At 36.0% G+C, this 17,298-nt stretch overlaps 1 protein-coding gene across 1 annotated transcript; it reads right to left on the bottom strand.

The window, feature by feature from the left end:
- Positions 1 to 1,254: 1,254 nt before the first annotated feature.
- Positions 1,255 to 2,853, bottom strand: LOC128483123 (protein polyglycylase TTLL10-like). The gene has a single exon (XM_053459182.1). It carries the CDS (start codon positions 2,851 to 2,853, stop codon positions 1,255 to 1,257), a length of 1,599 nt encoding a protein of 532 aa, XP_053315157.1.
- Positions 2,854 to 17,298: the final 14,445 nt, after the last annotated feature.

The following is a 17,298-nucleotide window of genomic DNA, read 5'->3' as shown; positions in this document are numbered from 1 at the left end:
GGTTCAAAGACGGGCAACCAGAGTAATAAGGGGAATGGAAGGACTGCAGTACCCAGAAAGATTATCAGAATTAGGGTTATTTAGTTTGGAGAAAAGACGGCTTAGGGGGGACTTAATAACTATGTATAAATATATAAGGGGCAGTACAGAGATCACTCCCAGGACCTATTTATACCCAGGACTGTATCTATAACAAGGGGACATCCTCTACGGCTGGAGGAAAGAAGGTTTCTACACCAGCACAGACGGGGGTTCTTTACAGTAAGAGCGGTGAGACTATGGAACTCTCTGCCAGAGGAAGTGGTGATGGTAAACTCAATAAAAAAGTTTAAAAGGAGCCTGGACGTGTTTCTTGAAAGCAATAATATCACAAGTTATGGATAGTAGATTAATAGGGACAGAACGTTGATCCAGGGATTTATTCTGATTGCCATATTTGGAGTCGGGAAGGAATTTTCCCCCTGGTATGGGGCAATTGGCATCTGCTTCATAAGGGTTTTTTGCCTTCCTCTGGATCAACACGGTAGGGACACAATATGTATATAGGTTGAACTTGATGGACTTTGGTCTTTTTTCAACCTTATGAACTATGTTACTATGTTACTAAAATGGTTCATGGATTACAGGATAAAATTTACTAGGAAAGGTTAAAGGGTCTTAACCTATATAGCCTGGAAGAAAGACGTGACAGGGGGGATACGATAGAAACATTTAAATACTTAAAGGGAATCAACAAGATAAAGGAAGAGAGTTTATTTAAAATGAGAAATACTACCACAGCAAGAGGACATAGTCTTAAGCTAGAGGGGCAGAGGTTTAAAGGAAACATAAGGAAATATTACTTTACCGAAAAGGTAGTGGATGCATGGAATAGTCTTCCAGCAGAAGTGGTAGATGTTAATACAGTAAAGGCATTTAAGCAAGCATGGGATAGGCATACGGCTAAGCTAGATATAGGATAAGGCCAGGTACTAAGGAAAGGAACATATACTTTCTATGTTTCTGTGTATATATGGCAACCAGATGACATTGTTTTTTTGTAAATCCCTGACCATTACACAAGTTGATAAAATACGGATACGATAAAATGTGGATAAGTTCACACAGAGATCATAAGTGTTTTTTGACTACCAAAAGAGATTTTTTTATTCAGGTGTTTCTAGTAACAGAAGAGCTAGTCCCTTGAAGTTTTTGGTCTTTCAGTTGGAACTTATTTCTGAGATAATTTCCACTCAGATTGGATTAAGTTGACTTTCAGCTCTTCTTAGAGATCTTTGGTAGTTTACATCTAGAGGCCTGGGGGTTTTCTGGAGGGGCAGTCCGACTAGATGTGTTCCTCACTTGTCCTATACCTGGCAGAACAGCTAAGGTCTTACTCCTAGGTGCTGGTTTTGCTACAGGTGGCAGTTTGACACATTTACTCTTCTTGGTGTGTACTGGGGTCATTGCTGCTGTTGGTCTTGTTGTCTTGGAGGTACCTGGGATTGCTCTGTTGCTGACACATTTGCTCTTGGAAGCTCGACCAATTGGGGGGAGCTTCACCACATTCTTCACAGGTTCTTTCTGAACTGTGATCGAGCTGGAATTTCTTGGCCAATTGAATTTCACCAATTCCTCATTCAGGACACCATTGTACAGAAGTACGCATGGGGTCTGAGTTTTTAAAGGAAGAATAGGTTCACCCTTTGATTTTTTAAAGATTTCAATTGTCAAGTCCAGTGTGTCTTTAACAACCTCTGGGATAACCTCCTTCTGAACCTCGGAGCTGGTGTCCAAGGATGGGTTGCAATTCATTTCCAGCAGCCACACCTGAAAGTTTTCATCAATCAAGAAGTCGCAGCCAATGAGGTCAAAGTATCCCCGACGGCAGGCAAGCTTTGATTTGAAGGTTTTGAAACAATGTGTCATTATCACCTGCATCTTTTTGGTGAATACGTCAAGCACCCAGTCTTTAGGTAGACCTTTATCAGAAGCAAACACTTTGTTGACATAGCTGTTGAATCTCTCCATAGACCAGATTGTTTCTTCCTTAAGCTCCTCATAACGTGGATGCTTCTTCTGCATGTACTGGTTAGTAAGATGGCCAATGAGGTCAGTCGATTTGGAGTCATATTTGTTACATGTGAGGCGCACGTAACCATGGCGAAAGAAGACAATATAGGGTACGGTAGAGGCAATGATCATATATGCCCTCACATCAAATTTACGTCCACCCAAAAGTAACGGATTGGGTATATATCTTTGAACAATCCTGGCCTGGTCTGAGATGCCCTTTGAAATCCTGTCAGCATCACGTGGGGGTTCATACTTGCATCGCAGGTCAATCACCTGCCGTGGATTCTGAAGCAGGAAAATTCCAATTCCCTGATTCAGACCCGTGGGCTTGCAAATCCATGTTTCAGATGCATTATAAGTGGCAAAAAATTGTTCTCTCTCTGATGGTACGTCCAGGCGGTATGTCTCTGGAACAAAATCTGCCATTTTCAGAACCCTTGAATTCCACAGTTTGCCTGTTATGCTCTCATATTTTTCATAGCCTCTTAAGCAGTTTAAGAGACCAATTTTGGTGGTGAATATTCTGTTATTCGGGATTTGGTAAAGCAATTGCTTCCCTTCCCGAAAGGCGTCATAGTTAGCAGGTTGCTTGATGGAACACCATTTCAATTTATAGTCCGTTCTGCTGCTGTTCTGAATCCTTCTCCATCCTCTTTTCATGCAGTACAAGCTAACCAGCTTTTCACCATTCCCGCCTCCGACATAAAAGAAGGATCCTGGTCCCTTAGGGTCTCCCAGGTACTTCAATGACATATGAGGCGCATCAAGGGAGATGAGATCCCTCCCTGTGCGACTCATTTTCGTTTGTTGAACGAGATATCTCGAGTTATTGCAAGAGAAAAGATTTGAACTGATCCCAGCACTGTCTTTTCCTTACTGGCCTTCTTCTTGGGAAAACATACGTTTATGTCCCTGCTGATTATGACATCATATGATTGTGAGGTCATATGCTGCACTCAGTCGTTATGACATCATGTGATTGTGACATCATTGAGGCTAAGGGATGAAACCTGTAGACACTGACCATGAACTTATGCTATCAGTATAGTCAATGGAATGATATTTAATACACTCATATAATTCACTAAAAAATAGCTTATGTCGCTTCTCATTTTTGTCAGTCTGTAAAAAAAAAAATAGAGGGAACAATCTAGAGGAGAAGAGAATATAGTATCTGTCGCCTATACAAATGTTATGGTATCACATTATTAAAACTAATACACTATATATATATATATATATATATATATATATATATATATATATATATATGTATATATATATATATATGTGTGTATTTGGTTAAAAAGGAGTAATATTACTCAATGAAGTTTAGAGGCAAATAACTGGCATTAAAGACACCCCTGGCTTGCCCGGTTATAATTTACTCCCAGATAAAGGAAGCTGTTTGGAACAAAAGATGAAACAGTTTTTTGTTGATGGTAACTTTTACCCTTTACAGCATTGTTTTTTGTTCCATTAGACTTTCCCATTAAGAAGAATAAGATGTGTAAACATGTGAATACATGAGGGGATGCTTACATTTCTGTTTCATTTTTTTTTTATTTTGGACATATCAAATTGACATCCAAAATATGTCACAATTTTACGGCTTCAAAATTCATACTGTGTCCATTCATTAATCTTACATTTCATAAGGGGGACTCTCGGGGGCTTCAGCAGGGAGTTACGTGTCTTAAACCCAGTATAGTCAAATTCTGATTGAGAAATGTATCTAAGTTTGCTACTCTCCCTTTCTCCTCCTTTTCCGTCCTCCTCTCCATCTTTCTTTATTAATTAATTTCTCTCCCTTCTTCTCATGCCTCTCATTTTTTTGTCTCATCTCCCCTTCGATACCCTCTGGCAGAAGGTAGAGCTGATACTGAAAAAGGGATTCTAACAGTTGCTGAACTTGGCCCTTCAGCATTGTCAGAGCCAAGCACTCCCACCAAACATGCATTTGAGTATCGCCAACATAAATCTGGGTTTGAGGGATTCATCTTATTAAGCATGCTTGGAACCAGAGACCAACGAAACGTAATCTTATAGTATAGTTCTATTAGGTTTATGGAGTGTACATGTAGTTTTGTTAAAAGGGAGGCTCGGTGCCAGTCCTCAATAGTATAGTCTATAGTTAGATCTTGTTCTCATTTTTAACAATGGGATATCCTTCTCATCTTTAGTAAGTGTTTGTAAAAGTTTAACTGACCTTGAATTCATTTTTTTTTCTTTTTATGTGTATGTAGCCAATCTTTTACATCACAATTTGTCTCCATTTTCACTGTGTCAATAGTTTTTTTACTCTTAAATAAGAGAAAATCTCAGTGGTTGTGAGGGAGAATTGATCTCTGAGTTGCTGGAAAGCCATGAGTTTGGTATGTTCTGAGATGTCCTCAAAACATCCTATCCCACATTTCTGCCATCTACATATATCGATGCCTCTGATAGCATACTGCACGGCATCAATTGGGGAGGAAGGTATAAATGAATACCTGATCTTACATTTTTGTAATTAAGGTAATGAGAGTATTAAACATTATGGGATTGGATTTAGTTAAAGTTTTAATTGATCTTAGTTTGACCCAAAACAGAGTATAAAGATCACATCCTCTGGTCTGTGCCTGCTCAATCTGCAGCCATGATGGGAGATTATTAGTTTGTTCGTCCCAGGCTAGAGGGTGTGAACGTTGCTGCCTCATATCGGGGTAGGATATTCCCCCCTTTTTGGATCAATATTTTTTGTTCTATTCTTGATTTTTTTTATTCGTTGGATATCTGTTGATGACATTTAAACAGTCTAGCCAAGATATCTGAAAGTTTCTCCATTTATTTAGTTGTGTCTTTATACTTGAAAGTAAATTTCTGTAATTACATGATGTAAATAAGGTTATTTCTTTTGTAATTTTTATTCCTAGATAATCGACCAATTTTATTTATACAGGGACCCAAGCTTATTCAACTCAATTTGTGTGAGATGAATAGTTAGAACTTGTGTTTTACTTAAATTAATTTTATAATTAGAAATTATACCAAATTGTCTAATCAGTTTGAAAACAGCAGGGATGGTGGAGAGCGAGAAAGACATCCTCCGGTCCCCGACGAACCCTTACTCCTTACAGCCCTTATGTTGTTACTCCTCAGTATAAGGGTTAGGTCAAAATAACTTGAATTTCCTTGTAAGGGTCTCTTTTCGGAAGATTACTCTTTATCCCCTGCATAAATGTATCTTTGATGTAGTAGCTAGTGAATCTTACTATTACATCTGAGGGGTAAATTGAATTGATTGTTATTGGTTACTGTAGTCTGTGAAAGCGTTCAAATGAGAGCCTAGTTCTTCTGAGATATACATTAATGTAAGTTCTTTCAGATATTTTTCCAAGTTCTCATTTTTCATTAGCTCAGGTATTCCTCTCAATCTGATGCTCTTCCTGCGAGCTCGATCTTCCTGGTCTGTATTCTTGAGCTCTTAGTTTTTGACTCTTTTCTCCAGAGCCAGGTTCATTGCATGAAGAATTTTATTGTCATCTTAGACGTTTAAGATCGAGATTTTGTGTTTGGTAAGTATATCTGACATGTGTTGTACCTCGGCTCATATCTGGGCCACATTTGTTTCTACATCTTCTTTAAGTTTTTTTGTAGTACTCCTCCATTAAATTAACGATGATTTTTTGAGTGATTAAATATTGGGCATTTGATCCTCAATTTACGGGTTAGTGTCGGATCTCTTTCCACTCATAGGGATTTTCTGTGCCCTAGAGCCAATGTGTCTGATTTAGGGGAACAGAAAATACTTATAGATTTATTTTTGTTCCATTATGTTTTGATTTTTAACGCTTTGTGAGGTTCAAGGAGTATAATAATCCAAAAATGCAAAAGAAAGGACATGGGGGATGGTTCCTTGGGACGTCTTCCTTTAAATTATAATATAGGTTGTCAATAATTTATCTCTGCTTGGCTATAAATCCTTCATCAGTATATAAAGGTATTCCTAATAGTTTCTTATAAGAGTGTAGGCTGAGGCTACTTATGTCTACATGAAGGATAACTTATCTTGATAGACAGGCTGTAACAGTTTCAGAAGGTAGAAGGTTTTTTTTAGGGATCTTTACAAGTTTGTCTTTACAAGGTTTGAAGATCAAAGTTATTTTAATTTAGAATAGGATCAAACATTTGCGTCTGACATGCATCATAAGTGTTTCTAACTTTTTGCATTATTGGTGTAATTTATTATAAACAAAGTATGTATTTACTGCAAGTGTAATGTCACAAACCAAGGACAGGTGGAATTGGTGGATGTACAACATTCGGCATGGGTGGGGGAGAGAGTTGATGTTCTGTGCATGCTTGCACTCACACTCAGAAGAAGTGCTCTGCTTTCCCCTCGATCCATCCCTTCTCTTAGCACTCTCCTTTCTATCTCATGTAAGTTCTCCTTCTTATACTTTTTTCTCTTTTGCCATATCTGCCATATTTTGCACTCTCTCTCTTTAATTTTCACTCCTCTTTCTCCTCTCTCCTCCCTTACTCTGTCAGCCCTCTCCCTTTTTTTCTTTCTCCTTTCAATCCTCCTCATTCTCTCTCTTTCAAGCCAAATGTTTAGCGATCCCCAGTAAAACCACTCCCCAGTCATACATCCTCTAAAAGAGTAATTAAATAACATATCCATGTAAATGTCAGGTCTATATACATTTTTTTATTGAAAAAACATATGCAACCACTAAGCTGGAAGGCATAAAGTCCAATACTTAACAGGGATTGTAACAATACACAAAACATATGTATGTGCAAGGGTGAGTGTATGTACGTATATAAGTAGGGCTTCATTGGCATTTAAAGGTTAAAGTTACACCGATTCATTCTTACACTTGTTTATTATTTGCTATGCACATGCAATATATAATTCTTCCATGGTGTATTACATACATATTCTGCGGTGTATATATACTGTGCAGTATGTGAGTATTCCATGGTATTAGAACATAAAACTTTTTGTTTTGTTAAACGCTAAATTTCACTTGCCTCTAGCGGTATTTCGTTCAGACAAAAATGTCAATATGCCAGGTTAATGAATATAGATGGAAAGAAAGATTTGTTAATTTCCCCAAGAGGTCCTCCTTAACATGTGTTTAAATATATTAGAATACTTAGCGAGTCCCAACACATGAGAAAAAGAGGAGCCCATAAACTGCAAAAACAGCCTGAAAGTATAGAATAAACCATGGAAGAGAAAAGCCACAGTGGAAATGTCACTTACTCTTGTGTCGGATTTCATTGTACATATTTTATGCCTTTCAGAAATAAGAGTGAAAGAGCATATTGTTTTGCAAAAAGCTTAGGTTCTGTTTCAATAATATATTTTAATGCAGCTGCCTATTATATGACAACAGACACGAAGAGGTCTTGTTTATTGAACTTTATCCGAGACAAGAATGAAAAGCAACATTTTAGAAACAAAATAATTAAGAAACCTATAAAAAAAAGTTTTGCTTTAATAAGAAATTGTTTTAGAAAACAACTGCAGACTTTGAATGCATATTTGCTCATTATATCCAGATTTAAGAGACTCTATTGAACGCAATGTACTGTATTAATACTTTTGGCCATATTTTTAATTTTTAAATCACACAATGGGATGGCTTCAATGTTTAATCTAACACAATTAGTTGAATAATAATCCTCCTATAGACTGCAATGGGAAAAAAACAGAGAACTTTAAATCTTTATTCTCCATTGCAGTATATGGGAGGATTGCAATTCAGTTGAATACTTGTCGGGAGCATGATGCTTGTTCTCTCCACTATCATCTTCTCTTCTTTGCCTTTCTGGAAAGGGGTATGTGGCCTTGGGGATCTAGTATGAAGGAACCAGCAGATATGACCTTCCAGTAATTCCATGGTTTGAGTTGCTCTTTGCAGGAATGAATTAACTACTAGTTGTTATCAAATATGTAATATTTTGAATATCTTTTCTGCCCAAACACCACACTGATCTAATTCCTTATGGCAATGCTAATAAAGCCCAGCATGTTCAGTTGCCCGAAAACTAGAACTGTTGGAAGTGTATTTTTATCTGATACTAGTGATACAACTTTTTAGTGGGAGTCCCCCTTTAATTAGGCTATTTAGGGGTTTTAATCTACCTGCCAGGAAATTTAGTGCAGATCAGAGTCTATGTTGCCTGTCTATGAATTCATTATGGATCTAGCACTCACCAGATTATCCCCCGCGAATGGCTTGAAAGATTTTCTCTAGAAGTCCTCCACCAGTTACAGTATAAAATAATTTAATATTTATTTTTTTTAAATGAAAGTCACAGTATTGATAACCTAGCAAGGAGAAGGTGTTGAACACAGGTTATTATATGATATATGATATACTATTGGAAAAATTCTATTCACAGGATAGATTAAGACAAAATAAGTATAAAATGATTGATCTTTTAAGAGCTATCGGACAGAATGATTCTTGTTAACATCCATTACAAATAAGTAATATTACGAAATATGGCCGGTGGACAATAGATTTTGTATTTCTAATCTTACACACTTGTATGAACAGCAACCAGACAGCTGCAGTGCCAGATTTTCATTCTATGTATGATAATTGAAGTAATATGTTCGGTTATAGGGTTAACAATCTCAGTGTGCTTCTGTTTATTCCACTGCTAGATTAAATCATGTTAAAATGAGAGGTTAGCAGCTTTCTTCATGCCAAGACACTTGTGAAATGCTTTCGAACCATAGAATGTTACCAAAGCTTCAAGTCAGATTCATAATTAATGTTTCTGCCAGAATAATCTTCATTATACATCAATAAACATGAAAATAAAGAAAACCTAGCGCAACTCGATTAGACGGATATATTTCTCAGTGATGGGAATATCAAAACATAAACAAATAATTACAATAGAGATATAAGAACAAATAATAATCCAGTCGACAAATAATGTCCATAAAAGGTATATAGAAACCTCCTCGTGAGGAAAGTCCCCAAATCCTGAAACAGTGGTAATCTAAACTAAAACACAGAAGCTCAACACAGCACTGGTATAGTGTAGTATTTCCTATGAACAATTTAGCCCCGTGACCCAATGGGCTACTTAAAAGAAGCATCAATATTAAAATATTTAACATAAAGAAAGGAAGGTTCTGGAAAGCCATTGTGTGATGCTTTCGCGCCATCAGTCTGTCTGAAACGCAACTCAAAAAAACATCAAAAACAGGTTGACAAGTTCTGGTTTTAGATGTTTTGTAAAGTTGCATTTCGGACAGACTGATGGCTCAAAACCATCACACAGGTTCTGCGGTTCATTAGACATCACTCTTCTGGTGTCTGAAAATCCTTAAACAGGTGTCTGTGTTCTGGTAATGACCTGTACCTATCTAACACCGACATTCTGACTCCCTCCTTCACCATAAAGGTTTTCTCTGAGGCTCTTTACCGAATGCCATACGCCACCCTCTCACAATCAGCCCTAACCTTCAGTCTCTAAAATCCCACTTCTGATTTATCAGGTACTCTTGATCTCTTTAACTGCATCTATCTCATTGCTTCATTTCTTACCCTAGCTTGGGAAGAGGGCCAGAATTGTTGTGTGACAACCTACTGTCTCTTCTTCTAGTTACCTTTCATCCAGAAATATTGTTGGTTTGTGTTATGTCCATATAACAATGATTAAAAAAAAACAGTTTCTTTAACGGAAACTAATTTATTCATTTACTGTGCAATTTTACCATAAATTTTCACGAAAAGTAAAATGCATACTTTATGCCGAGCAAATACAAATCCTACCTACCTCCTAACACAATCTGTTCATTTCAATATATTATTTAATGTTTCTAAATTTTATAAGATATTACGCACAAAGTATGTGGAGTGTGTTCTCATATATGTAGATATATATATATATATATATATATATATATTAAATTCTACTGTATTATTTTATATAGAATATCCACATAACCACAATAGTAATTTTGTTTTTTATATTCCTTCAAGTGCCTGGGGTTTCTAATAAAGCGACTCATGATAATGAAATCATAATAACGATGGATTGGCTTTTCAGCTCCCTAATCATAAATCATATTTGACCATATAAATAAACTACTATTATTTTAGTATTGTCTTTTAGTTACATGGTGCCGTCAGTTTTACGTGGCGCTCCTTATAGTACATTAAACACCATAATCATAGGATTAATAATTTATCCTAAAGTGTGCTTATTCAGTAAATGCTTTTCTGTTTAAATCAGTTTATCAACTTTTTTCATTCTTGAATAAAAGAAAACATTTGATACTTTTTTTTTTAACTCTTTTTTTATTTTACCTGAAAAGAAAAATACATTTTAAAACATGTTATGCTGGGAAATATCTAAATTAAAAAATAAGTGCAGATATAGCTAAGTATATTTGATATATTTATGATCAAAGTAAGTTAACATTGAAATATATATATTGTATGTTTGACTTTAATTTTCATCTATTCAAAAAAAAATATTTGGGGATTTTACAGGAGTTCAGTAGGATTTCCTTGACAAGCAAACCAGCTAACGAAAATATATTAAAGAATAAAGTTTATGCATCGTACCAACCTTAAAACACCATATTCTGAATGTTACTGGTTTTCATTGTCAAATAATTGAATATACGCTAATGTTAATAGATAAAAAATGCATGTAATTGTACCTGGAACATGAATTCATCATTATACCTGGAACATGAACATTACCGAGTAATCCCTCCTGTTGTAGCTATTTAGATCAATAACTTTAGATGCTTTGCGGCTCAGATGCCATGGATTGAACAGCACCAGGAATGCAATAACTAAAGACAGATGGGATATCTGACAGAGTAACAAAAAAATCTTTCTTTTTTGCATACATACATGTACGTGGCACGAATATTTTACTGCTTTCAGAATCTGAAAAACAATATTACTCACGAGTATGCGTCCATTCTTCTTCTAAGTTTTCTCCTCTCTTGATGTTGTTTTTCTGTATTCAATGTCTTTTATTCCTTATATATATATATATATATATATATATATATATATATATATATATATATATATATAATGTATGTATATAAAAAAGAACATATATACCAGTATATGTATGTATGTATATATATATATATACTTATATATATATATATATATATATATATATATATATATTTATTATTCTTGCCATAGAATATAAAAAACTATGAGCCTATAATACAACCTATAATGTACTATTTCTATGGTAAATATTAATAACTTATATATTTGGTATAATGTATTTTGGATTTTCAAGTTGAAAATGAGATCAATCAAATCAGTAATGCTGATGCCATTGTATCTAACCTTTTGAATATAAGATTGGTGTTTTTCACATTTTATAGACATTCCATTTAATGTGGCTTTGCCCTGTTGGTTTGCATCCTACACAAATGGAAAACAAGACCTACATGGAAATGTTTCCTAGTGATGCTGTATCTACAACAAACTTTCCCGACAGCTGCTACTGTAGAATAATTATTATGTGCTGTAGTCTGTGCGGTTACGGATGCCGTGGTTTGTATAATGGATTTGACAGGGATAACACAATCATGGAGGTCATCGTCGCTCCAGAGACTTCTTATTAAGATATCTTAACTGGTTGAGTTGGTAAAGCAAGGGATACATCCAAAGAAATGTATTTGCTTCACATAGGTAACTTTAGTAAGATAACAAGAAGAGGAGATGATAGCAGAGATTTAAGACAAATCCCACATCAATTTCAACTACTGTCCCTTCTTCACAATTTACATTTCATTTATAAAGCACCAGCAAATTCCATAGCGCTATTATAATAGAGATTCAGGGGGGGGGGGGGGAATATTACAAATGCCAATACATATCAAATAATAAATGGACAAAACCTGCAATAACCAGATTTATATGTAATAATGTATTTACTTAAACATATTTGTGCATTATATTAGTATTGTTATGTGCTCCATGAATTCTATACAATAAAATATTATATATATATATATATATATATATATATATATATATATATAGATATATATATATATATCTATATCTATATATATATATAATATCTTGTGATATATGATTATTTTAGTTTTGCCCATATTCTGATGCCTGGCACCCTCGGGTTAAGATTTTTGTTTTCAATTTTACAATCAAAAAAAATGTATAAAATCCCTAACGTGACTGCACTTAACAGAGTTTATTGAGACCACAATCAGAGAGCTGTGATTTATGTTTGATATGCCTACAAGCATCAACTGGGACATAGTCATTTTATTACACTTCTTCACGTGGCTTAGCAATTTTTTATTGCTGATATGTGAGTTCTTTGGTAAACCACCCCATATAACTGTAGCATTAACAGCTCTTTATAGCTATAACTGTTGCTAACACCTTTCAATGCAGCAGAAAACACTGCCGAATTCTGAAAGCTCCATATTTTTCAGCTAACAGCTGTTCATTTCCGTTTTAGGAAACCGGCTGTGGAATTAATTTTGTACACTTAAGTGCTCTGAGAAAAACTGCAAAATTATTTTACAAAATGCGGTCTAATGTTGAGAGTAATAGTAAGTAAACCCATCAGTAACTGTTTCCTGGTCAGTATTTTAACTGACGTTATTCTAAAAAATCTTTTTCTGTACGATTTCTGTAGGTTCGAGCGTTTTAAAACTGTTTTATTACACAAATGGGATTTTGAGATTACTAATATTCATATGCCTAAATAAATACATACTAGTCTTTTTATCGTGTAATATTTGTATTTTGTTGTGCCATAATGAAGAATACTTTTGGAACTTTTTGGTTTGATATTTATTTTTATTTTTGAATGTGTGTTTTAGCCCCTTAATGAATAAAATGCTTTGTTTTCAATGGGTTTAGAGACCGCCCATTGTCCTTAAGGGGTTAAGTAGCTCCAAGATGAGAAATATAGCTACAGTATGTTAGGATCGACCAGGACCCCTTAAATTGGGGCCATACAATGTGAATAATTCAGAAAGATTTGTATCGGGGTTTTATAGTATTGGCAGTATGTATTGGATGCGTATTAATTACTTGATCTGGTACTGAAAACAGCATCAGCTGTCACTACTCATAAGCAGTAAATTTGATTCACCATTCCAGTTTAAAAAGAACAGAGGAGTAATCCATTACACAAACCAGCATACAATAAAATAAGGAGACAGTTGCTGAGATTAATACATTTCATCAAGCAAACTACCTGAAAGTGCAAGATTTCCTCCAATAAAAACTCTCTAGAGAACGTACACTCAATGGCGAGGAGAGTTGGCCAAGAAAAGCCGCAGAATGGTCACTCTTGCCATGCAGCTATACTGAGCTGTACTCACCAGGTCTAAAACTGTCTTAAAACAGTGTTTATTTTGTATATTTTCCTAGAACAGGCAAAAATAGCTTGAATGCATGAGGTTACACAAGGAAGTAAACATATCTCTTCCCATCTAATTGGAATACTAGAATATGAAGCAGCCTATATACCTGAGAAGGAGATATTTCCAAATATTTTAGGTTTTAGGGGAAAGTCCACTGCTTTATATAGTAATATAGGTCAGCATTGACAAAAATCTGGTTTTATCTCATTTTGTTTTAATAAACACCTGGAGGCCGCCATTGTTGTTGGTCATGTGATATTTTGAGTGACTTGCCCTGCTAAGACACCACACCGAGATAATTCTTTATGGCAATGCTAATGAAGTCCATTCCTCCATAGATTTTCTTTAGTCTATTGCTTATCACAGGTATAGTAAATTGTACTAGAGCTAGAACACATACAGATGTGTTTTACAAGAAAATGTTTTTGAAAATGTATTTTAAACCTGATACTAGTTATTAAAAATGCTAGAAGTTCTCCTTTATTTTTTGAAATGCTAAATTCGTTTACAGGAAAAAAAATGCAAAAAAACAACTGTGTATGAAAAAAATATTTTCTGTATTGGGTGTTTGAAGAACCCATGTGTACAAGATAAAAGATTACTATTTCTCTTAATTTGTATTTGTGTAAATATAAAAAAATGCATAACATTATTCTCATTTGTCACGGAGTTTAAGACATGCATAAAACAATTAAAAAACTAAAATTTAACCTAAATGTTTTATATTGTCTGTGTTTATTAATTGGAGAGCTCTATTTATCCTGTTTGCTCTTCATCTGAAATGAATTATGCGTGTAGCGTTACAAGGTGGGTGTACAACAGACAGCAGTCCGGGCTCTAGTAAATCAAAAGGGCATATGTTGAATGTGACCGATTTAGCTAAGGTTAATCCGTTGAAGATGATCCCTTACTGGTCCTAATTACGGGAAAGATTGTGGAATGAGAAAATAGGAAGGAGAGGAAATTATGCTCCGTTGGCCTAACGGGGTTTCCTAATTTAATTTAAAGGGCTTTTTCTACAGAAGCAGTGACTTTTTACATTTTACATAGAGACCACACTCTCTGTATGACTGGTGGCAGAGTGCGATGGGAGTTGTTTTTCTATGGCTCCTTACTGCTCACGCAGCTGTTCTTTCTTAACTTTCCCCTTACTTTACTGGTTGCTGGGCACATGGCAGAGCGTGACGGGTATAGTATTTGCCATGTGTCTGCGCACAGTGCTTGCCGGACCACTTAGACCACTGTCCATCCAGGCGAGGATGTGCAGGCCCTGAGTGATAAAAAGACTTGCTGCACAGTTGTTAACGCAACGCTCTACCGGAACGTGGGACGTCATCATGTCCAGCTCTTGGGTAATGTACGATCTGATGCTTACCCCACGTTGTTGTTGAAGTAACCCAAGGCTAAGTATATGCTCGTTTGTTGTCTGTGATGCAATAAATTATTTCTGTTCTTTAAAATCGGGTTTTCGACATCTTTTCTATGCAACGGACTACAACTTACATCAGTTGCAACCAGCTTTAGGAGTTGGAATTTGAAGTAGGAATTTGTTTTTCAGACTCATAGTTCAATATGATTGTGGTGCAACAGAACACGTACAGCCCTTGTTCCCCCACTGCCCCCCCCCAAAAAACTGTCCCATACTGCAGTCAGGGGTTTATTCACCAAAGTGGGAGTTTGCACTATTAGTGCTATGCATTACAAAGGGGCAATCCCATTGAGTCTTTCCTTCATAAAGAGCCTGGTTGGCCCAGTACTATGCATTGTTAAGTCAGTAAAGATTCTTCAAAGCCTCACTGAATGAACCCTGCATTATGCAGGAACAGCTGAGCCCCTTTGAAGGATAAACTTGCCAGGTTTGCCCTTAATATTTTTTAGTAAAGTCACTGACTTGGAAGAGTTTACTTATTTTGCAGAGCCAACTTGGCTCTTCCCATTCCATAATTTATCACCTAACTTTCTTGTTTATCATGCCGTTACAGCTGAGCACGGGTGGTATCATGCTTGGCTCTGACCGCGGTATATTTCATCTCTTTCACGTTTTCTGAATGCTAAATTGCAAACAGCCCCCTTAAACAGGACAGAGAAGCGAGGGCCTGAGTCTTATTGTCTGGACTTTCACAGAAAATACAGGGCCGTTGACGGCTATGAGGGATCGCGTTCAATGGATTAACATGGCTAAATAAGCGTCTCCGCGACTCATCTGAATCATACAGTTTAGTGAATAACTCACTGCATCTGCATAAGGAATATATCAACGGAGAAAAAATATTTTCACTCTTTCTTATTACTGCCATGTATACAACACACCTTAAAACAAATCAGTCATGGTTTACTTTTGCCAGGCTGTTGGAAGGTTTGACATATACTTTTTGTCTCTTAATTCTGCTACATCTAAAACATGTGAAGTAATTTGCCCCATTTTTTTTCTTTATTTTAGGGATATATCTCTGCACAAGTGGACAAATGTGTTTCTGATTTATTAGCATTTGATCCTTTGGTTTCCTGCCATTGATCAAGGCTAATACTCGGCTCAGTTGATGAGTTTTATATGAAACCTGATATTTCAGGAAAAAAAAGAAAAAGCAGAGGCCCTTTTTTCCTGTGGTTTTATATGCCAGATCTCTCTAGAGCACGTACTTTATGGAATATATCTATCAATGCTCCCACTGCATACAAAATCCACTACATTATATGGTTACATAGCTAGCAATTTATATATCTGTAATTTAGCATTTTTTTATCTTATTATTTAGCATAATTCATTTATAAGTGGTTGATTAGTCTTAAACATTACACGTCAACAGCTAAAAAAATGATCTATCTATCTGTCTTCCTTTCTTTCTCCTTTTTCTCGCTCTGTCACGTAAATACGGATGCCGCAAACGGCATCCAATACTCCATTCACGAGGCATATAATGTCGGCAAGATGTGGCTTTGCGTATGGTACCTACAGTACTTGTTGGCACACATTACATGGTACCCTACTTACAAACTATGGCGCCAATACCACTTAAGTGGTTAGGGATGTTGTGCCCCAGTAATGTAATAATGTATAATAAATAATGTGACAGAATCAGCCAATGAGAAGCTTGTTTTGAAATCACATATGGCAGTCAGTAAGGATCAGAGTTACTGCCTCAATAAAAGAGATCCTGACCCTGTAGTACATATATAAGACCCCCTGTGCACATGCGCGTCAATCAGCCAAAAGTGGGAGGTGGGCTGCTGCTTATCCTAGAGGTAAATACATTTTCCCCTCCAGGGTAAAGATTACATATTTACTCATAAACTCGTGAAGCTGCAGAGAAAAATGAAAGTACCGCTACGCGTTCTACTGCTCTGATGCTAATGGAAACATAGGAGGCTCATTGAGGGCAAGAACGGTATATAGAGTGTTAGGAGACTCGGGATGGGTAACATACGTAGTCTGATTTTATACTATAATAACATTATAATTATTATTATCTAATACAGAATGCGCAGCAATGTATTTTATTTCAAACTAATGAGTAACATATTGGATAATTGGAACATTCTTCCAGCAGATCTGGTAAATGCAGGGAATTAATGTCAGATTGCATTGGATGCGGATGCGGTTATCCTGAGCATATACAAAAGACCAAAGACCAAGTAAAGTGTGAGGTTTGATGGACTTTGAAGTATTAGCAGCAACTGCAGAAATGGCTAAATTATAAAGGCATTCCAATTCTATGTGCCAAGCATGGCTTTCGTAGTGAGCATGTAGTCAGAATGGGAAAGCAGCAATGTGAACGGATGTCCTTTATTAGTTGTTAGAGTAAATTATGCTGCACGTGTAACGGTGGGTGATG

The sequence above is a fragment of the Spea bombifrons genome, chromosome 3 (assembly GCF_027358695.1).
Source record: "Spea bombifrons isolate aSpeBom1 chromosome 3, aSpeBom1.2.pri, whole genome shotgun sequence".
Taxonomy (NCBI): domain Eukaryota; kingdom Metazoa; phylum Chordata; class Amphibia; order Anura; family Pelobatidae; genus Spea; species Spea bombifrons.
The sequence above is the reverse complement of the archived record's forward strand: the minus strand, read 5'-3'. Positions and strand labels throughout refer to the sequence as shown.